General features: G+C 46.5%; 1 protein-coding gene across 2 annotated transcripts in view; it reads right to left on the minus strand.

The window, feature by feature from the left end:
• The window catches only part of CCDC93 (coiled-coil domain containing 93), a 2,015,088-nt gene that overhangs the window by 123,907 nt on the left and 1,867,879 nt on the right, over window positions 1–23,302 (minus strand). For both annotated transcript variants that reach the window (XM_069616593.1, XM_069616592.1), the window contains one exon: window positions 12,716–12,829. In XM_069616593.1, coding sequence (XP_069472694.1) covers window positions 12,716–12,829 — 114 coding nt within the window. The remainder of the gene's footprint in view (window positions 1–12,715; window positions 12,830–23,302) is intronic.

Raw genomic sequence — 23,302 nt, forward strand, 5'->3', positions numbered from 1 at the left:
CACCGTCACCAACGGAATTGGTCCCCAGGCACTCAGGCGGATCTGTAAACAATAAAGATGGGATGGTTTAGTAAGGTGAAGAAGGGAGTAGGATAGTGAGAGGAGTGGTGTTCTGTTGGCAGCTTCAACTCAGTATACACCGGGTGCTGAGCTTTGGTGCGGGTATCCGATCAGGGTCAGTCCGCGTGTGCTGTTGTTCCAGTTTATGTGCTGCTGTTCCAGTTTATGTATTGTTGCAGTGTTGTTAAGTGCGTGCGGCTTGTTGTGCGAGAGATAGTAGTGTGAGTTTTTTGAGTGGGATAGGCATGCAGAGTTAGAGCTTATATTGGTTAGTGGGTTACCTGACCTTTGCCATGCGAACATTCATAGTTCTGTCTGAGTGTGACACCTGTTGGCCCTCACATTCCCATCTAGACGCGGCGCAGGTCAATGTTTGGGACTCCATCCAGGTGTGGTCATGCCAACCCTCACACCCTCATCCAGATGCGGCGCAGGCTACTGTCTAGAGACCCATCCAGGTGTGGGCATGCTAACATTCACAACTCCATCTGAGCGCCACGCAGGCCGGTGTTCACAATTCTAGGTGTGGCACATGATAGCATTCATGTTTTTTCTGGGCGCGGGCATGTTATCCTTCAATCGATCCTATCCAGATGCGACGCAGGCCAACGTTTATCTAGATACGTCTGCCGGTCTGGATATGTTCGTCCGGAACGTACGAGTGGGAGAGTCGCTTGGGGCTTTCGTCTGGGTCTAGGTATGTGGTCAGTCTCTGCAGCCTTCCTTTGTGGCTATTTTCCATGATGTCTTATGCTCTGTCGGATGGTTGGTTATTTGGTTTGAGTGGTCGAGGTTGGATTTATTTTCATCATTGTTTTAATGTCTGGGCATTCTAGTGCGTCTCCGTTGTGGTTACACTTTGAAGAGCCATGATTTGAGGAGTTTCCTGAATGCTAGGTGGTTTGTTGTATTCCGTATATTCTTAGGTAGGTCATTCCAGGTTTTGGGTGCCTTGTGAGAGAAGGACGATCCTCAGAGTTTTTTTCTGTTGTAGGGTTTTGGTTCCAGGCGTATGTCAGTGCTTGATCTTAGAGTTCTTGTTGGTTGGTGTAGGCATAGTTTGTCGCTTAGGAATTCTGCGCCTTGTTTGTGTATTGCTCTGTGCTTGATGCACATGGCCTTGAACTTTATTTGTTGTTTCAGTGGTAGCCAGTGTAGTGATTTTAGCACGGGTGCGATGTGTTCTCTTCTGGGTAGTTTGAGGAGGAGTCTGGCTGCTGCATTTTGTATGCGTTGTAGTTTTTTTTAGAAGTCATTCGGGCATGCCCAGGTATAGGCTATTGGCATAGTCTACTCTGGACATGATCAGAGTGATGATGGTAAGTGTTATGTTGGTGAATGACAGGAACGGTAGGATCCTTTTTGCTGCTTGCAGGAGGAAGAAACATTTCTTGATTACCGAGTTTACTTGTGGCTCCAGAGTGAGGTTGTTAGCCATCAGGACCCCTAGGTTTTTTACAGTTGATGATGGTTCTGGTGTGGTGCCAAGCTCTCTCGGCCATGGGATGTAGTTGATGTCTCCTCCCTTTTTTGAAACAATCATTATCACTGTTTTGCCCGGGTTGATTTTGGGATAGTTGAGGTTCATCCAGTTGAATGTGTCGCGAAGGCAATTCTCTAGTGTGGTTGTAGCATGTGAGGCCGTGTTTTTTGATGAGTTTGATTAATAGGTACATGTAGATGTTGAATAGAAGCGGGGAGAAGGATGATCCTTGTGGTACTCCGCACTTGTCGACTCTGGATTTGGATTTACAAGATTTCATCCATATTGTTTCTGTTCTGTTTGTTAGGAATGATTTGATCCGTAGTAGGGCAGTGTCTGTTATCCATAGTCCTTCTAATCTCTTTATGAGGATGGCATGGTTGACAGTGTCGAAGACTGAAGACCGATCAAGGAGAATCAGGCCGGTGCTGTTGTCTGAGTCTGCGTTTGTTTTTAGGTCGTCCCATATTGAGAGGAGAGCCGATTCTGTTCTCTCATGGGCCTGAAGCCAACTTATGCCTGGTCTAGTAGGCAGTGCTCTTTTATAAATTCGTGGGTTATTAGGTAGACGTAAGTTTCTAGTAGTTTGGCTATGTAGGGTATGTTGGAGATGGGTCTGTAGTTAGATAAGTCCTCTACGTTTCCTGTTGTGTCTGAGTAGCGGCTTGATGTAAGCCGATTTGAAGGCCTGTGGTACTTTACCTGTTGAGATTGAGAGGTTGAGGTTTCTGTGGTATTCCATGGGGGTTCCTTGTTTGAGAATTGTTTTGTATATGTCCGCGGGGCAAGGGTCTTCGGGAGAGCCCGACTTGTTGCTTTGGTTTACCAGTTTGACGAAAGCTTCAACTGATATTTCTGGGAAGTTTCGTAGCTTGTTTGCGTGTTCCTCGTCTGTGTCGGTGTGGTTTGAGCTGTGAATGCTTGGTCTGTTTTATATGGTGTGTTGGATGGAGGTTATTTTGTTTTTGAAGTGGTCTCCGAGGTCCTCGCAAAGTTTCGTCGATGGTATTGGCGTGTTGTTGCAGGCAGGTTGGTTTTTTATTTCGTTTATGATTTTGAATAGTTCTTTTTGGGCGTTTGGTGCTCTGAAGATTCGGTTGTCGTAATGTTTCCTCTTTGCTTTTTGTATTTCCTTTTTATATGCGCGGATCTGTGTAGGAATTTCAGTTTGTTTGCGGTGGTGGTGTTGTTCCTCCATTCAGATTCTAGTTTTCGGTTTTTCCTTTTCATGGTTTTGAGTAGTGGGGTGAACCATTTTGCTGTGGTTTTCTTGCGTGATGGGGTGAAGGGCTTTACTTTGGCGATGTCGTCAAGGGTTGTTGCGACCCAGGTATGAAGTAGGGCAACTTTCTTGTCTAGGTCTGCTTCTTCCACGGTTGATGCTTGTGGTTTGCTGAGTTCTAGGAGCTCGGTTAGGTTGGAGTTTTTTATGGTTCTCCAATTTCTTTTCATCATGATGGGTTGCTTTTCTTGTTGCTTTTTTGTCGGAGTCGTCGTTGTGATTATGAAAGGGATAATGAGGTGGTCGCTCCAAAGTATTTGAATTGGGGGTGCCGTGGTGATGAGATCCTTGTTGGCGAAGATTGCGTCAAGTGTATGCTCCTTTGACTAGTTGTTGTAGGTTCATGGCTGCTAGTTGGGCGGTTAAGGATTTTTGTGTGGTTGTGGTTTCTTCGTCGAACCAGATGTTGAAATCTCCGAGGATGATCAGATGATTGTTCTTGATGGCTAGGATGGTGATTGCTTCCGTGAAAGCGTCTACGAAAGTCGCATCGTAGGTTGGTGGTCTGTATATCAGTATGAATTTCAGGTGGGTTTTGGGGTTTACTGAAAGTCGTAGTATTAAGGATTCGCATTTATCGATGTTTAGTGGATCTTCCATTTTGATGGCAAGTTGTTCCTTGTGGATGATCGCTAGTCCCCCCCCCCTCTTTTGGATTTTCTGTTTGGATGCATTTGAAGTCTTCAGGCAGGCAGTTGTTGAGGGTGATCTTGTAGTTGTCATCTAGCCATGTTTCGGTTACAAATAGGATGTCTATGCCTCCTTCTGACAGAAGGTCGTATATTTCCGTTGAGTGTTTGGACATTGACCTTACGTTTATTAGATTACAGTGGATTCTCTGGGTGAGTTTTTGTTTTGAGGTTATTTGTTGCTCGAGTTTGTAATTGTCTGTTCGTGGAGTTTCCCATTGATGTTAGTAGGATGAAGAACGGCGATAGCTGCTTCTTCATTGAAGCGGTCTAGTAAGTTGATAACAGGGCTGATTAGTCTTGGTGTTTCTGCTGTCCTGCTACTCAGATCATGATCAGCAGTAGTTTCTTCATTGGGTCCGATTGTTGGGTTGGAGGTGGCGTTGCTGGTTGTTGGTACTTCGCTGTATTGTGCGGGATGTAGTGGAAATCGATGTTGCCATTCGCAATTGCCCGCACCCAATCTGCGGAGTCTGTCCGCCTCCAGGTTGGACTCCGCGGGAGGTGAATTGTCTTCAAGCCAATATTGTTCTCCAGAGCAAACTCCAACATGCTGAAGGCCAGGCAGAATAGGGGAGGAGACCTGGTGCCACCCTGCTTGTTGATGCAATACATGCTGGTGGAATTGTCCATTTGAATGAGGATCACCTTGCCACTGATTAGCAGCAGGAAGGCTTTTTTTTTTAATCTCTTTATTTGCTTTAGTTGAAACGATAACTTTACAATTTTTTTTTGTGCAAACACAGAGTAACAAAAATTTAACGATAGAGGATCACCATTGTTCAGTTTTTGGCAATAAACAATTAGTGCATCATTATTTAAAAAAGGACAAATAGAGAGCCAGAAGTAGAAATGTCAGAAAAAATACAGGACTACAAGGTGCACAGGGTCATATCATTATACTGTGATATGTATCATGAGTGATATTTGTGTGCTTTTTGTATGCATGTCTAAAAAAATAGAGAGATTTACAACACATTTTCACAGACACATTGAGCATTAATGTTGGCAGTAGACTATTTTCCATTAGTAAATAATAAGACCTTTTTGCTCTTCTGGGAACGCTGCATCTAGAATTGCAATGGTTGTTATTCTCACAGATATCTTAGGAGAGTTAAAGATTGCCGCCCAAGTTTCGGCATCAGAGCGATTACAGTAATTCAAATTCACACATTTAGCAAGTTTGGCATGATGAAAGTCAAAAACTTTACATTTCATGATTATGTGTTGTGATGTTTCTATAGTGGTTATATTATTGCAACATCGACAATGCCCCGATTCTTTTTTAATCAAACCTCATCTTAATAGAATTTCATTAACTGGCCATAGGTTAAAGCGGAATCTTAGAATGTTCAATCTTAGTTGTGGGGATGGACATTTCATCAAATAGTCAGCCATTGTGCGTAATTGTTTATGACCGAAGAGGAGTCTATCAAAATCCTTAAGTTTTAGGCATTTCTCCTGAGTTGTCACCCAATCCATTTGATGAAATTTGGCTTTTGCTCGATTTGGATTTGTTATCAAAAGATCAATTGCGATATCCGCTTTTGCTAGTGCGTTTATAATGTGGGTTCTCCATTGCAGTGGGAAAGTGTGGTCTGAAGATATTAAGTAGTCGGCCAACACTGCGAGGCTGTTTCTCATTGAAATTCCCATGATACATTTTCTGAACAGGCTACACATTTTCCAAGTTATTTGGGCTTGGATTGATATAAGTCCCAGTTCAAATCTAAGAAGCATGTTAGGTGTACTTTTGGGTAGATTTAAAACTGTTTTCCAGAACTTAGCTTCAATTCGATCCCAGAATGTGACAGATTTGGGTAAAACAGATTCGAGCCCATATGTAATGACAGGTATAATTTTCTGCTGATAGAATGACATAAGAGGGGCACATGAAAATTTCCCAAATTTTGCATGAACAATTCTTGCTTGCGAGGTGAGCATCAATAATTTGGCTCGCAATGTTATTTCAAATGGCTTATCAGATTTTATATTGTTGAAATTCATCCCCAAGTATTTATACTCCGAGACCACTTCCAGTTTATGATTAGAAATTGTCCAATGAAATTTGTTATGCAAGGTCGTTTTGGGTTCACCCAAAATAATAATTTGAGTTTTTTTCTGATTCACAATAAGGTTGTTTCGTGAAACATATTGATCAAGTGTATCTAACAGAATTTGTAACCCAGAAGGCGCCTGGGAGATTAGGACTAAATCATCCGCATAGAGGAGCCATGCTATCACTTGTCTTCCTAGTTTGGGTGAGTCGGAATGAACTGAAGCAAAATCATCAGCTAAATCCAGCAAGAACATGTTAAATAGTGTAGATGCCAAAATACACCCTTGCTTTAAGCCTCTCGCTGTCATTATTACTTTGGAGAGTGAGCCTTCCAGGTTCAACTTGATCTGTACAGAGGTGTTTGAATGAAGAAGACTCACGATCTTGACCAAGGATTTAGGACAGTCATATTTTATCAATTTTCTGATAAGTAAATTTCTGTCTATCGAGTCAAAAGCCATACGAAAATCGATGAAGGCAACATATAAAGGTTGTTTTCGCAGGGCATATGACATCTTCAATGCGTTCAAAATTGTAAGATTTATTGAGGTTCCTAATCCTGAGACAAACCCTGACTGAAAAGGGTCTCTGCGCTGGGTCGTAAGAGACCAGGCATTCAGATCACGAAGCACTAGTCTGCAGACATTTTTTCCAGATACATCCAACAGGGCTATTGGACGATAACTCATCGGATTTTGTCTGTTCCCTTTTTTGAAAATCGGAACAATGATCGACTGAGACCATGATTTTGGAAGGTTTTGGTATCGGATGATTAGTCGAAACAGTATGTAAAATATGGAAGTCCACACATCCACATTTTCCTTTGATACTGCATTCGAGAGTCCATCCGGACCTGGGGCGCGGGACCTGCTAGCACTATTAATGAGGTCTCGAATGTCATCTTCATCAAAAACAAGGTCAAACTCGGAGCAAGGCATGTCTGGTGCTCCAGAACCGGAAGGGGCTGCATATATGTTTGAGAAATGAGATACCCAGTCATTTTCTGAGACCCCATTTACCTGAGAAGCGAGTTGCGGTGCTGTCGTAACTGAGTTCAGTAATTGCCAGATTTGTGCTGAGTTCTTTCTCATAACTTGATTTAGCATTAGTTCACCATTCTTTTGGTAGTTAGTAATCTTATGCTCCCGCATCCAATTTCTGTATGCAGTTTTAATAGTTCTCAGTGCCGAGACCTCAGCTGTTTCTGATAGATGTTAAGTTTGTCTCTTTTGTTTGCGAAACAGTGCTTTTCTTAAGCGAACTGCATTGTCGCACACCTGAGTTGTTTTTCCATGAGACTTGTGGTGCGTGGCATATAGCTGCATTAGCTGAAACGGTTCTGGATCATGTGTGCAATTACCTTTGAAATTATCATTCACATACATTTTTAGATGGTCACGATAATGTATTAATGATTGTTCAGCCCATTTCAACCGGTTTAGGGAATTGTTGATGTTGACTGACCCATTACAAGTTTGTCTTGGTACACCTGGAACAAGATTTAGCACAACTTTGCATGTAAGAGGCTGATGGTCACTATACTCTGATGTTTTAACTGCAAAATCAGTTATGTGATCAAAGAGAAACCTGGAAACAAATATATAATCAATAATAGCAGTTTGGTTTCTACTCTGCCAAGTCGCAAGAGGTGGTGAATCAGCCACACTGGTGCCATTTAGCATGATTAGATTCCAGGCTTTCGCAAACTTGATCCATAATTCAGCCTGTTCCATTTTTTTAGCAGAGTTCCCTTGCAATAAGTGTAAATTCAAGTCTCTTGCCAAGATGATATATGTAATAGCATGGCTTAAAATAACATTTTCAAGAGCAGATGTGAGATTTTTGAAAAACAAGGCAACTGCGATACCCATGGGGTTTCAATACACATTAACACATGCAATCTTGCAAGAGTGAGCATAAATGATAGAGCATTGAATGAATGGGTTTATTGCGGGTAGTGAAGTGAGATGTATGTTTGCTCGTGTGTTTATAGCAGTTAGTAATCCAGACATAGGTCTACCTTTGGCTGCTCGTATGGCCGGCTCAAGATGTATTTCAAAGTTATTCCAGCTTGGAGGAATAGTGAGCCAGGTTTCCTGTAGAAGGATAATGTCAAAGTCGCACAGTATGCTCTTGGGGTTATTAATCAAGTGACTGTGGCCTTGTGTGTTCCAACTAATTATGGATAAACACACTTGCTCCTTAATTGGGTCTAGTTATACTCTTGTGATCTTGGTATGTTCTTGTGGGTTCTCCCTTCGCTCTCTGTTATTATAGATTGAGTTATGATGTTGTGGTTTTTGCGGTGTTTTAAGGCAAGATTTCAGGGGGTATTTTACATCGTCATCTCATGATAACATGAAGCCCAGGTCATAGAAAACTTCCCGCGCAGCCCATATCACATTATGTACAATCAAAGAGGTCGTCCACACAAGTACCACACCAAGGTCATTCTTGTTTTGAAATCCAATTTGGTCAATGTCTTGCGATTGGATGTCTCTGAGTGTTGGTTTGTCAGAGAACAAGTTAAAAAAACTCTGACGATTCATAATATATTGATGGTCCTGACGACACGCTAGAAGCAAGGCATGTCTTGTCTCAATTTTGCCTTGTGCTTTTTTTGGTGTCATATTCTTATTCTTTTCCAATGCGCCGGCAAATGGACCGAGGACTTTGTCTGCATCAGCCTGTGTTGTTGCAGTTTTTTTTTTATTATAATCATTTTTTTTTTGTGGCGAGATAGTCTGCGATTTCGAGTTTAACATCCACAGGCGTGTAATAGACTCTTATTTCAAAGAGATCTTTTTGTCTATCATTACTATTATTTGCTGGATCTTGTGCCAAATTATGTGTGCTCGGGGACTCTGAGTCAGCAAAAGACACTCGTTTAAGAGTAGTCTTTTTCGATTCTATACTCTGCGTTTCCGTTAACGGTATCATGGTGTTAGCAAAAGTGCTCTTAGCAGGTCCATTAGCTATGATAGGGAACCTAGGAGGTTCAATTCAAATAACGGTCAATCTCACGTCTCAAGTTTTGCCTTTATAAATGCGTGTCGTCAGGCATCTCACTCTTGCTGTTTGCTGATGAATGTGATGGAATTTGAATATCAGTTTCACCAGTATCTTGCGGTATTAAGAGTGGAGGAGATTGATGACCTTCAGCGAGTGTTATCAACTCATCAAGAGGAGGGTGATCTATAATCGTTCGGGGTGACTGGCAGGACTCCAAATATTTAATTTTTCTCAGCTTAGTTAGGGTATCATACTTTTTTGCTATGATCCCTGAAGCCACCTGAGTTCTAGTATTAGCACGTGATAGATTACTAATAAATTGTTTCGTTGACGACGATACTACCATCTTTGTCGTTTTAACATTTTTTGATTTATTTTGAGGTGGCAATATTTTGGGTTTAGGTTTTATTCCTGCAGTGTTGTTACTAGGTCTGACATCAAAGACAGAGTATATAGATTTATCAGATACAGTCAATCCCTTTGCTTTTTGTACTGGAGTTATGCAAGGAAGAACCTGAGCCGGATCATGAGTCTTAACTGGTGTAGAGTTATCTGTGATGATACCATCTACAAACGGTAGATGTGTATAGATTTTGGAAGGTCGCATAACAGGTGGGTCTTGGTATGTGTTCCCATTCTCGGCGCTAATTTCTGCATTCTGATTGTTTGGGTCTTTGTTTGTGTGTACGCATCTATAAGACCTAAACTTTTACTTACTTTTTCTGGTTGTTTTTTACAAAAAAAAAATGATAATTTTTTTTTGGAACTCAAGATCCTGATTGCATTTTTCAATGGAGTCATTTCGAAAACATGACAGTGCGGAACTAAGTTTGAGTATTTCAGAATTAAGCAATTCAAATTTTTCTGTAAGACCTCTAAGTGTACCATCAGTGGATTCGAATAACTTGGCAAGTGACATAGTGCTATATTCATAACCTCCAGGGTTAAATTGGCGGGTTTAGAGATGTCAATCAAGTTAGGAGTTGAAGCCTGTTGACCTTCTTGGACCCTGCGGGGAGTTGGAGGGATAAATGAAATGTAAACTGCAGTTCTGTCTTTGGATCGCTGAAACAGATCGGGGGATTGTGAGAGATTTGACCTTTCTGAGCTGGCTGAAAAGGAAGAATTAGTCGAATCCAGATCAATTATGGCCTCTTCCGCATTTTCGTCTACAGGGACGCCTATTTGCGGCACTCCAGACAGTGCATTTCTCAACAGCATACTATCAGACATGGACGCGGACAGTTTTTCGTTATCAGTCATTAGAGAGAGATTAAATACAGCCTGGGCAGCAGAATCAACTGTTTGTGCATTACATTGAGTTTGACCAACATCAGTGTTGGAGGTTATCAAGGGTTCTTTACACAAAGGGATGCATGCCGAATCAGAATTTCTTAAAGTTCCAAAACCATATTTTCGAATGTCCACAATGTTACCCTTTAGATCCTTTTTTTTATTCAGCATTTTGGATTTAAGTCGAGAGTTTCGCTGAAGTGGCGTTGAACACAAAGTGGTCGCAACAACATCTGTGGTGAAGTCTTCGCAGACGGGATGGGACTCGGACATAATTCTTTGCCTTGTGTTATCCGGCATGCCCGTTGTCAGCCGGTAAAGACCGTTAGGACGTGTGGGCATGGTTTCAAGCAAGGCCCAATGAGCGGCAGCGTGGTTTAACAATTACTTAATGCTTGAATTGCAAGGAAGTGAAATATAGAAAAAATAATCACCCACCCCTAGCGAGGAGCCTTGAATGATTGTATACCGTGGTCCCGCGGAGACCCGGACGCCGCGGCGAAGCGGCAAAGCGGGACTCCATGGGACTCGCTTGGGTGCGCGCGCGCGCGGTGTGCGCGACCCCCTTCTTTTAGCTGCCCGTCTCCAAAAGGCTACCAGATGGTCTAGATAAATATAAATAAACACAGTATAAGCTCGTTTATTGAGATGAAGTGCATTAGAAAGTATGCTTTCTGCGAGTTAGGGATCACCTGCTGGTAGATGTAGTGTAAAATGCAATAGTCCACAAAAGTCCGTAGCAGCAGGAGCAGAGTAACGCGGCAAAGCGGGACTCCACGGGACTAGCTTGGGTGCGCACGCGCGGTGCGTGCGACCTCCTTTTAGCTGCCCGCCTCCAAAAGGCTACCAGATGGCCTGCTGGTAGATGTAGTGTAAAATGCAATAGTCCACAAAAGTCCGTAGCAGCAGGAGCAGAGTAACGGGGCAAAGCGAGCCAGAACTCCTTGAGCTAAAAAGAGTTAAGAGTTAACCCTTCCAGCACTCCATGTAAGATGGTGTTGTACTGGATCTGTGGTTAAATTTGATTAAGTAAAGTTAATGGTAACTTTACCCTTTTCTGGGGGACGGTAGTCGTCTCAGAAATGGAGTCGGTGGGAGTCTGAACGACAACCCTGTGCCACTGAACAGAAGGTGCTGTGTGACACACACACAAAGAAGCGGGCTACTGAAGTGGTGTACTCCAGAACTCACAATCGCAAAAACAGGTCAAAACACATAGCAAAACACAATTAAGAGTGGTGAAAAGCTCACACTCTTACCAAGTGGAAAGAAACAACTCCAGAGATCCAGCAAAGCTGCTGAGGGACTCACTAGGTAAGGGAAATTAGCCATGAAATGAGAATTCTCCCTAACAGGTCAATGTTTCATCATAAGGACGGATCACAAGCCACTGTTGCAAATACTGTCAGGTGGGGGGTGGAGCAGTGGTTCGTCCCAGAATATCGAAGTGGCAATTGGGGTTGCAGGCCAAGAGCATTGGGGCTCTTGGGATTGCAGGCCTATGATTTTCAGGAGTGTTATTTGCCAGGCAACAGGAATTTTGTAGCGGGCTGTTGGTCGCGGCTATGTATTGTGACTCCGGGAGCAAAGGAGGAAATGTCTGGAGAGGAGGTAGTGGTGGCCAGCATTGAACAAAAGGCTGTTAGTGAAGTGCTTTACATTCTGACATATACGCTTGTGCGTGGGTCATTCTGTTTCAGTTGGGATACAGCTGTTGTACCTACACCGCACTCTGCAGGCTTGACAATAAAACTCTTACCTGCGGCTCCATTACGCCTCATTGCTCCAGGCTGTCCACCAGAACCAAACAAGACTTGTGGCAGGAAAGTAGGAAGATCATATGTTTGATAAGTACCCAGATTAAGTGGGCAGAAAAACGTTTTTGCTTACTAAAACAGAGGGACAGGCAGAGGCCTAAGAGAATTGTTGATGAGTGTTGATGAGCAAATTGTTCAAGGCTAAATAAATTGGGAATTGAATTGATATTTTATTTGTATCGCGCAGGTACACAAGTGTTTCAGAGCGCGACAAGGCAAGGGAGGGGAACAGGGGAGAACAAAACAACGATCTTACTAGGCCCAGTGACATTGAGAACGCGCAAGTGCATGGGAAGTCCGAGACTGACGAGAGACCTACAAGGGGAAGCTGTACAGAAGAAGACATGTGCAAAACCAGAATTGTGAGTACCCTTGGAAGGGACTTTCCAGAAAAGCAGTTTGTGTTTTGTTATAGAGCAGGGCTGGATGTTTGGAGAGAAGTATTATGAACATATCTGTTTGTCAGAACATTTATTTTGAAAACAACAGGGTTAACTGTGAGGCTAATAGTCTTATTAAGGTTTATTAGAATATGCCGTCTCTGGAAGGACAGAGAAATGTAAGAAAAGGATTACTAGTTTTATGTTTAAAAGAATAAAGTGTTGGGGTCACCTGGAAGATCCAAGTTTCATTATCCTATTCATGAGACTGGCTTGAGGAGTTTCCATATTACATTTATAGGCATGTTTCCAACTCCTAACCAAAAATAAAACACCATTTACTAGTAAATGCATTTTAGACCTTACCTGGTGACTCCGTTGTTTGCGTGTGTGACCTTCCTACATGTTATAATCATAGGATAAACAGTTCAACATAATAATACAACCTTTATAGTTGTCCTGGTGCATGAGCTTGCTAAGATGCACATAATTGGTTTAACAATCTCCAGTCAGCAATTATTGTTATCGTGTACTAGAGAATCATCCGATTACCACAAATAAATGTGACATATATAACAGAGAGAAGCTATTTGAAGATTTCAAAGCATAATATTTTATCAGAAAGTATTTCTTGTCCTACCTCTTTAAATTCTTTCACAGTTTTAAAGTAAAGTCGCTGCTTTTCTAGAAGTTCCAAATACTCATCATTCAGCTGATCCCTTCTCATCTTATTTTCTTGTTTTTTTCTTTCCATCTGTTGGGATTTTATAAATTATTTTTTAGAAATTCAACAACAGCTAGTTTTCTCCAAGTTTAGTCAAGTTTAGCCACACAGAAGCATACGTGTGAATGACATGCAAAACCATGTAAGCTTACAAAACAATAAAAAACTATTTAAAGAAAAAGAAAATCACACTTACAGAAATCATAAAGAATCTTAGACAGAGCTACAATAAAGCAAAGTATACACTGATATTGTAATACCTCACAGTTTTGAACTTCAGACCCTGATTTGGAGTCATAGGGGCAGCAGCACTTTCACCAGGTATCAACACCACCTACCAACTGCCAGACCAAGAAACATAGAAACAACCCAATTTAGAAAACAGACTGCCAGCAGCATGTCAGAAGGAGTAGTATGGCTGGTTGGTAGAAGAGATTCTGCCAGATAAACTGCTGCATACTTAACTAGAACTTCCAGAGGTGCCAGTTGGTGCAGAGAATAATGGCCCAAAATCTCAGAGCTAACACGGGCTGTGCCCCTTGGTGGCCTTTTCCCAGACAAACTAGTTGTTCCGAGTTTTCCCCGCACCTTACCAGTGATCAGCGCAAGGGGGGACCCTGATGGATCCTCAGACCGAGGGAGGAATTTAGGATGGGGTACAACTAGCTCAGAGTTGGTGGTATTACTACTCCTAACTCTAAATCAATTGGTTGATTCTGCTGCTATTTGCAAAATAAGTGGGAGGTCAGAGCAATGTGGTAAGGAAAATTTGGGGCAGAGCTTCGGCTGGATGAGCTGGCAAAAGCAGTGCCTCTAAATCTGCCATAGGCTGTAGGTTTTGTGGGAGGAGAAAGAGGCAATCATTTGTAGTCCCTTCCCAGCTACATCTTTCGATGCTCTCACAACCTTTTCTAAAACACATGTGGCCTGGTTCCAGACATAATGAAGATAGTGAACGTATGACGTAAGTGGCGACTGGCCACATGACGGACTTAAGTACCGAATCTGAAATAATTAAAAATGATATCACTTGGTTGCATTAGTGATCTAAAAGGTTAAATTTATTAGCACACAGAAAAAAAGGAGAATGTGCCTAAATAAAAGAAAAAAGCCCCCCCTCAAGTATTTAAAGTGTATGAGGGTCATAGAAGGAGCTATTTACTACTGAAGTTGGCACTGAGCCGCTTGCTGACTCAACAGACCTGTACAACGTTGACTGCACATGGTAGGGATTCTGCGGGACCTCTTGAAAATACAGACATTAGGCAATTGGAGAGCCTCAAGGTTGTTGAAGGGTCGGGATGAAAGGGTGAGGTGGAATGGCAGTTCTGGTCCAGAGGGTTGGAGGTACTATTGGTGTGGTCAAAGACTGGTTTGTTTTTTTTCTTCTGCGAGAGTCCCCTTCTAATTATCTGAATATCATCATGAAGCTACAGGGGCCTGTGCCTAATCCTGTCCCTGATCCTGCAACTGCATCACTGTGCACCGGCTTGGGTGCCTCAGTCCAGGCATACCACAGAGGACCCCCCCATACCCATGACCATGCCCCGCAGGCAGCCCACATATCACCATACACCTGCAAGCACCCCCCGACTCATGTCCCCCCCCCACCAGTGACCGCAACCTGCAAGCAGGCCCCGACATGTTCCCCCCCCCACCAGTGACCGCAACTGGCAGGTAGGCCCTGACTCATGTCCCCCCCCACCAAACACACTGTCACAACATACAATGAAGTAGCAAATGTCAACCCAAATGTCACCCCACGCTGCCCCCCCCATCCCCGTGCAACTCCACACCCATCCATTGGCCCCACTTCCCAGTACTGCCCCCATGGCATTCACACATGCATGCACCCAAAGACATGCCCAACATAGCTACACTGCAGTGACACATGACTGAGCCAATGACGATTGACACATGCACCAAACAATTGAGATAAGACAACACTCAGATTGGACTGAAAATCCAAAAAAGGGAAAATCCAGAAACTGGTCCTCATCCAAAGTAATGTTTGCAGTTCCAAACGTAAAACAAAAACCATTACTCCATGGGAAAAAAAGTCAAAAAATCCACCAAAGTCTGATTATCCCCCAAAAACACCCTATAAAAAACAACTATACACAAAAAGTGGAGCAATGTCCGTGTCCTCCAAATAATAAAAAAAACAAAGGAAACCTAACACCAAAGAACTGTATACAATGGCGGCGGGCTAGTCCTACGAGTCACCGTTGTTAGCAAGAGTTTTGGCCAGGGCATCATCAAACTCAGTGTCTATATCCCGGAGGCGGGACTCTCCTCGAGGGCTCACAGGTACGCCGCCAGGCTCTTCTCCAACTCCCTGCGAGTCTCCCCGAGGAACTCAGCCTGCCACATGGAGTTCTCTGCCCTGACCATGGCGAGTCGTGCCCTCTCTGCCCGCCGCTGCTCTGCACCTATTTGCCGGCCCATCTGCTGCCACACGGAAGACACACTTTGTCCTGGTTCCTCCTGCCTGTTGGCCGATGCCTGCCCCTGTGTTGTAGTTGGCCCGAGTCCTGACGCCTCCTACGTTGAGCCATTTGCTCCCTTGGTGCCTTGTGCCTATGCCACCATGACTGCCTCTGGGACAATGCCAACCCCTGGGGCCATCGTGCACGTGCCCTGCTCGAAGGTGCCTGCACAACCTCCATTCCCAGGGGTCCTGTTGCTGGGGTGACCACCTCTGCTGAACCTCCAACTCCTGACTGTGGCAGGGATGTGATCTCCACCAGACTAGCTGCAGTAGCTGGGGCAGGTCCACAGGGGCCCCTGGTGGCATGTGGGCCGGAAGACGGCATGGAGTACGACTGGCGCATAGTGGATGAGGAGGAGGAGAGGGTCGCAGCAAGGCCCTAAACATGTAGCAAAACTGCGACAACGAGTCGTCCTAGCCAGTCCAGGATGGCACAGAGATGTTCGTGATGATGTGCGTGGTCCCACTAGGAAGCACGCACATCATCACGAATGACGCCTGTGCACATCGCAACACCGACTAGGACGGGCTGAACCCTGTTGTGGATTGCCTGTTCCACAGGTAGAGGAAGGTCAGTTGACGTGGACTCATCCTCTACCTGCAGAACGGTCTGGACTGAGGCATGCGTGCCAGTGCACAATGATGCAGTCGCAGGATCAGGGACAGGATTAGGCACAGGGCCCTCCGCGGCGACCTGCGCTGCCTCCTGCCCCTGGACTGCATCAATTGCACCGGTGGCATCTCCCCCTCCAGGCCCCATGTGCGGGTCTGATGCGGCCTCCTCCTCCACCTCAACCACCACCGACCTAAATGCCTCTGCACAGTCTTCCGCATCGGATTGCCCCTGTGGGTGCTCACCTGTCCCTTCTGCTGCTGAGGAGCCCACGTCCAACCTTGCCTTCTCGGGCATCCCCTCGGCAGCTGCGGCCCTAGTCGCGGCACCAGCCCCCTCACTCCCAGAAGATGTCGTAACTTGGGAGGGTGACCGGGCCTTGCGTCTCTGGCTGGTGGAGGCATCCCTGCCGCTTTGCTCCACAGCGCCGTCTCCGCCCTCTTCCTCCATCGGCGCTGTAGATAGGGAGACATTGAAAACAAGCATCAATGCACCGAACAAATGTCTGCGAGACACAAAGCAAATGCACATGATTGGCACTGTAAAACATCATAACCATCATCCCCCTCCACAACACACAGGTCAGTGCAAGCAACACACATGCACAAACAAGCATGGCGTGTACAACAGACATTCGCATCCATGCCCAAGGCACTGCAGGAACTTCAGAAGGGGGGCTCGAACTCACATGCATCATGGGACATGCACATCACATGCACCCACACCACCGGACAGTCATGCATCTGCCCATGTCTACCTCCCGTCTCAGTGCACTCATGGACAACTGTGCTGCATCAGTCAATCACACATCGTGATGCTCATGTGTCATGCATCCATGGCGTTTTCCAGTCAGACACTGACTACTCAGACACACGCACATGTACACCATACATATCCATGAAGGTGACATACGCATCCATGTCTCACACCCCTTCCATGGGCAAGTCCAGACACAGGCATGCAAACATGTGTGCATCGTCACATGCTGGTGCACATCATGCATTGCAACACAGACACCATTGATGTGGAACATGCTTGACTGAACTCACATGCAGCACTGTCATGTCCCTGCACACAGACATCCATACATGTGGCATGCCAGACATAAAGCCAAGGTGCACACTCCAGCCACACCTCAACATGCACTACGCTGAACAAGAACACATGGGCACTAATCACTCGACTCCAGATGATCTGCAACAGTAGTACCTGGTGGTGAAGCGCTGGGCGTATGCACTCCAGGACCCTCATCCGGTTGTTGCTCAACTGGGGCCGGCGCCCCACTTCATCCTCAGCCTCCAAGAGGCTCTGGGCATTGTGGAGGGTCCAGGACCTGAAGTCCTCCCAGCGCTTCAGGACATGCTTGTAGTCGTGGGGTGCCACCCCCTCCTCGTTGTGTACCCACGATGTCCTCCCAGATCCTCCTCCGTCCTTCCTTTTGTCTGTGCGCGATGTTGAGAAGAGGGCATCATAATGCCCCAGGACTTGCTCCACCAGGATGCCAACTTCATTGGGAGTGAAGCTGGCAGCCCTCTGCCTCTCTGACGGGAGGTTGCCACTGGCCCCAGCTGGTGCTTGGTACGACATGGCAACCCCCGAGGCAGGTGTAGGTGGGCAAGTGGGTCCTAAGGCTGGGCTGTGTAGTGATGGTACAGCAGCCAGGAGTCTTCTGTTTCAGCAGGGGTGGTTGCACCAGCAGGATCTCTGGCAATGTCTTCTGTGCAGGCACCAAATTTCAGGGCACGTTGGCATCAGGTACACTGAGTTGGCTGGCAGCAGCAGATGGCTCTTAGGAGGCAGCTTGGGGTGTTGGGGGGCAGGTAAATGGCCTTGTGGGCAGCAGCGTGGTCTTCCGTGTGTTGGTGCGTGGCCAGCTTGATGCAGAGTGACTCCGCAGATGCAAAAACAGCACGTTACCGTGGAAATCGAGGAAAGGCCCTTAGCGTAAGTGACGTGACGCGCACGGGTGTTGCCTTCGGTGCCGCCATTTTTTTTACCATGCTTTTCGTGGGGACCGACGTGTGTGGTGATTGTTCTTCTTGTTCACCCGCGATTACTTCACAACGGTTGCAGGGCGTACTTCTTGTTTACTGTGGCAGTGCTTGCTTCTTGTTTTGGCGGGGGAGTTGCTGATGCACACACGTGTGTGTTTTTTGTGTTTTCTTCATCCAGGCAGACGGTGAGTCGCGCACGTATTATTCCCACTGTGGTTGCCCCGTGTGTCACGTACCCCATTTACGAGGTCATAGTAGCCTGCGTGGTCCACGCGTATGCATTTTATGTGTTTCTGGGTGCCACAGCGTACTGTGGGACGTTAATTCCATGCACGTGGGCTACCGAGGGGTCGCATGCATGTTTGTTTTTGGGGTGCCTGAGCGTTGCATGACCCGTCATTTTTACCCAGGGGTCACAGACAGCCTTGCAGGAGCACAGGGGTACCTATTCCATCTAGTACCCTGCCCCCCTTCACCCCAATTGCCCAGGGCAATTGTTTTCTGCACCTCCCATTTGCACAAGTACATCAGTGCCATGGTTGGGAGGCCACCAAGTGGTAAGGGAGGCAAAGCTGGGCTACCTCCTAGCGGTGTCCACGGTAGGACGTGGCCAGGGTGACCAAGGTGGCAGCAGTCGGCAACGTGGGCAGGTGGCTGTGATGGGTGATGTGGGCAGGGTGGCCCACGAGGGCAGTGTGTCCAGGACCATTCGGGACAGCTATGCCCCCCCGCCCAGTGGGTCTAGGAGATGCAACTGACACCACCCCAGCTCAGGGCATGCTAGCCCCACCCAGATTGGTCACGGAACAGGCACGGGATGACTCACAGGCCGACTTCCATGTCACGAAGTCCAAGCCACGTGTGGCGGTGAAAGTCGCTGTCACCAGGCCACGTGGATCTGGGGCAGCAATGTCATCTGCTGCCCTGAGCAGCCAGGGTGTGGGAGCTGCAAGGGCAGCTGCATCTGACGCTACCCCGGCTCTGAGTCACCCAGCCGGGACAGTGTTGGTCCCGGCCCATCACACCGAGGCAGTTGTTGCGCTGGGTCCTGGCAACAGCACCCAGCAGCCAATGCCTGCAGTGAGACCTTTGGTCATCATGCCATTAACTGCTTCCAGTGGCCAGTCTACCTGCGCTTCAGCTCCTACTGATTGGAGCGGCAGAAGCCACTCAGGGTCTGCACCACCTCTCAAGAGGAAGAAGCGTGCTCTTGTGGAACAGGCTGGGACCCCAGACATGGCTCGGCCCTCCAGCACGTCAAGGAAGCGGAGTTTCAATAATGTGGAACTGGACGCACTTGTGGGCTACGTGCCGGAACACGGCCGCAACATGCTGGGGACGGCAGGGTGCAAAACTACGCCTGCTCAGCGTAGGGCCCACTGGCAGTGTATCGCGGACTGCATTAGTGCCTTGGGATTTGTGAAGCGCACACCTGATGATTGTTCGAAGCATTGGAAGGACCTCAAACACTGAGCTTAAAACACACGGGCTTCTAATTACGCCTCTACTCTGGTGACTGGCAGTGGGAAACCACCAGAGGATGATGAACTCACAGAACATGAGTGGATCGCTGGAGGGTTCATCGCAGAGGATCAGATCCAAGGCATGGGAGACCTCCCGGATCTTGATATGATGTCCAGTGAGTGTCCATGCGTGTGTGTCCAGGCCATTTGTATGTTGCTTGGGTGATGTGGTGTGATTGACTGCCAGTTCAGGCTATGTAGTCATGACTGCCATGTGTGACCCATGCAATGCTTGACTGATACGTGCTTGTTGTGATGCGGACTGCATAGAGACCATGTGTTGCACACGGAGGCAATCCTCATCAACACATGTGCACCCTCCTTCCATGTCAATCACTCGCCAGCCTCTCTTGTCCATATTCCATATTCTTGCTCATTGACATGTTTGCGGATAGACTGTGATGATCTTCCACTTAACACTCACCCTGTGTCGTCACATGACTGACGTCTCTGTGAGGTCACCCTCAGGGGCATCCTCAGGGGCATCCTTCCTTGCTTCTCTATCCCCCAGCAGCTCACTGTCTCCATGGGACTGGTGATTCCCACGGCGGACTTCTGCAACAGCCTGTTCCAAATTTTCTGTGAATATGCACTCTTCCCTCTGCAACTCTGCCAGACCTGTACTTTGTGGAACATCCTTTGGCATTGATGCAGGGTCTGTCACTCGGACCGTGCTGGTGTCACAGTCTCACAGTGCCCATGAGTGTTCATTCACGGATCATGTGCATTCAAAGCAAGCCCCTATGGGCCCGGGGCAAGCCCCTCATCCGACTCCATCTCCAGTACTTACTCCTTCTCATGGTATTTCATCATCCCTTTCCTGCTCACTCATGGTCATTTGATCATCATGACCATTTGTTTGGGGTTGTCGTCTGTGTCGAGCGGATGCCTCCCTATGGTACAGCCTCCTTGCCTCTATGCAACTGGTGTTGTGGGTTTTCTGGGCCTGGGGGCACTTCTGATGCTTACTCATGTGTTGTTCTTTCTGTCCTCCTCTCCCCTGCTGTAGTCCCTGATGACTGCGAGTATGCAATTGACACCTGCCCACACTGTCTGCTACAACAGGGTACTCTGAGTGACCATTTTGAGCCATCCTCCGCCCTTGGGTTTGGGGTTCACTGTATCCTTACAACCCACTGTAAACACTTTGCACATGATGACTGCACTTGCCCTTACACTACATGGAACGGAAACAACCCTAATAGACCTTAAGACACAAATTGAAGAGGATAATGGGAAAACAGCTGTGCTACTCCCCCTTGACCTATCTGCAGCCTTCGATCTGGTGGGTCAGGCAGTCTTATGCAATCACCTCAGGTCGGCTGCCCATTTCTCAAGTGATGCCATAACCTGGGTCCAGTCCTTCCTAGCAAACCACACGCTGAATGTCTTTTCCCCCTCAGCCTCTGCTGAGCCCATACAAACGTCCTGTGGTGTACCACAGGGATCCTGCGTCTCACCTACTATGTATAACATTTTTAACAAGCCCCTGTTCGACAAGTTGGACAGATTGGGTGTCACATACACAAACTATGCAGATGACACTCAGATCCTCATTTCCCTTTCGGGCAACTTTCTCGAGGATACAGCCTTGGTAAACAAGATATACCTCCTCATTCAGGCATGGATGACATCCCATGGCCTCTGCCTGAATGACGACAAAACTGAAATACTGATCCTAGGCTCAGAGACGAACATAAAAAAAAAATCAGCCCCAGTTATGCCTCCTTCAATATTGACAGGAACCGTATCAAGGTGTTGCCCGTAGTGAAAAGGTTAGGTTTCTATCTTGATTCAACGTTAACCCTTAGGAAACAAGTTAACTCGCTAGCATCTTCAACTGCTTACACCTGCAAGCTCATCCAAGCTTGCAGACCATTTCTCTCCGAAATCAGCTGTATCACTCTGGCTAATGCACTTATAATGTCCAGACTGGACTATTGGAATGCCTTGTATCTAGGCGCTAACAAATACATCATTTACAAATCCGAAGGCTGCAAAATAACACTCTAAGAGCAGCCCTGAATATCCCCATCAGAGAGTACATCACCAAATTCAGAAGAGATGTCCATTGGTTAAAAATAAGCGACAGGATCCTTCTTAAAACAGCTTCACTTACGTCCAAGTGCCTGAACAACATAGCACTACCATATCTTTCAGAAAGAATAAACAGGAGAACCTCAACGCGCCCAACGAGATCTGCCAATGCCCACCTTCTAGAGATTCCTAGAGTCAAACGAACCACAGATGGTGGTTCCAGCTTCCCGGTCAAAGCAGCCCTAGCCTGGAATGCACTCCCTGCAGACAACAGAACTGAACAACCTTACCCCAAATTCAGACATAACATGTTAAATTGGTTAAGGACAAATGACCACTAACACCCACATGACCTCACTAGGACTGTACCCGGTACCTGCTACCCATCTATGATCCATTTCTTTCCCGCTGCCTCATGGTAGCTCCAGCCTACGGTTCTACCACACTTACTGTACCTATTACCCACTGTACTATTTGACTGTATTAAGTAATATGTGACCTTTAGCACCACACCCTCACTGTAACCTGTAAGTGGTAGCAAGGTATATCTCTGTATGTGTGTACCCATTGCATTTGTTGTAAATAAGCTTTAAGTATACTTGTCCTGTTATGCCCAGCTACCTAAGGGTTCAGTGCGCATTACCAAATAAATAAACAAAACAAACAAACAAACACTGCCATCATGACACGACATTGTAATTACTGTTTTTGTCTTTTTTATTGACAGTTGAGGCCATACACATGTACTGTACTGCGCTGCACCTGCTCCCTTCTGAGCCCTGTTTCAACCTTCAACATGCCTATTCACTTGTGTGATGTCAAAGTGACCTAGCATTGATGTATCGATGTGCCTCCTGTCACTGTATTTCAACACACTGGCATTGTTGCATTGTGTGACACGACTGTTTTGTCGTAGTGATTTCCATGTACTGTCTGATGACATGCATTTTACATGGATGGCAGGCAGTAGTCATTCACTCCCATCTGCGGCTGCTTGTCAGTTCTGCCATGGCTATGCCATTTGCCATCTATGTGCTGGCATCTGTCATGTTTGTTGAAGGTCCATGCCAGTCACAGGCTTTTGTGTAATGCAGGTGCTATGCACCATGCAGCACATGTGTTGTTTTTCCATTTTAGACTCATCTGTGTCTGCTTTCAGGGTCCCCTTCCACTTCATTCGCACTGCGAGCATGGCTGAGTCTGTGTCATGTGTGAAATGTCTGATTAATGTGTTGGATGTCAACATTGTAATGCCTATGTGTGTGGCCTATGCTGTTAACATGTGTGGTCATGTATTCTTTTTGATTTTGTGCTGGTGATGAGGCACTGGAAGCAGTGGAGGAGGAGGAGATGGCGCAGGGGGAGGAGTATTCAGAGCCCCAACCAGGCACCAGTGGAGGACGTGGGGTGGTAGCGCACGAGAATCCATTGGTGCTACAGACCATCCTGTCCACGGGTGTCTCTGAGTACACCTCTGAGGATCTCTACGCCTCTGGTGCAGAATCGGATATTGACCCATATGTCCCGTCGCAGGTGAGTGATTATGGCATGGATGTGGTTCTGTCCCACACACCTGCACTGGGGGTAGACCCCTCAAGGGCCCATTCAGTGTTGAAATGTCTGCCTGTGGCGGTTATGGATGCAGGGTCATGCTCCACAGTATTTGCTCCTGTTCCTGGAGCAGCAGATCAAAGAAGGAATGCAGTCCTGCAGCCACAAGCAGCACCAGCACAGCAAGGGCCACGTCTCCTTGGGCCCGACAGGCGCGGTGTCCGGCAAAACGGTGGCCATGCGCCACCGGATAATACTGTATGCGAGAATTCCATGTATGCCATTGCACAGCAA

The sequence above is a fragment of the Ambystoma mexicanum genome, chromosome 9 (genome assembly GCF_040938575.1).
Source record: "Ambystoma mexicanum isolate Mex_15411 chromosome 9, UKY_AmexF1_1, whole genome shotgun sequence".
Taxonomy (NCBI): Eukaryota; Metazoa; Chordata; class Amphibia; order Caudata; family Ambystomatidae; genus Ambystoma; species Ambystoma mexicanum.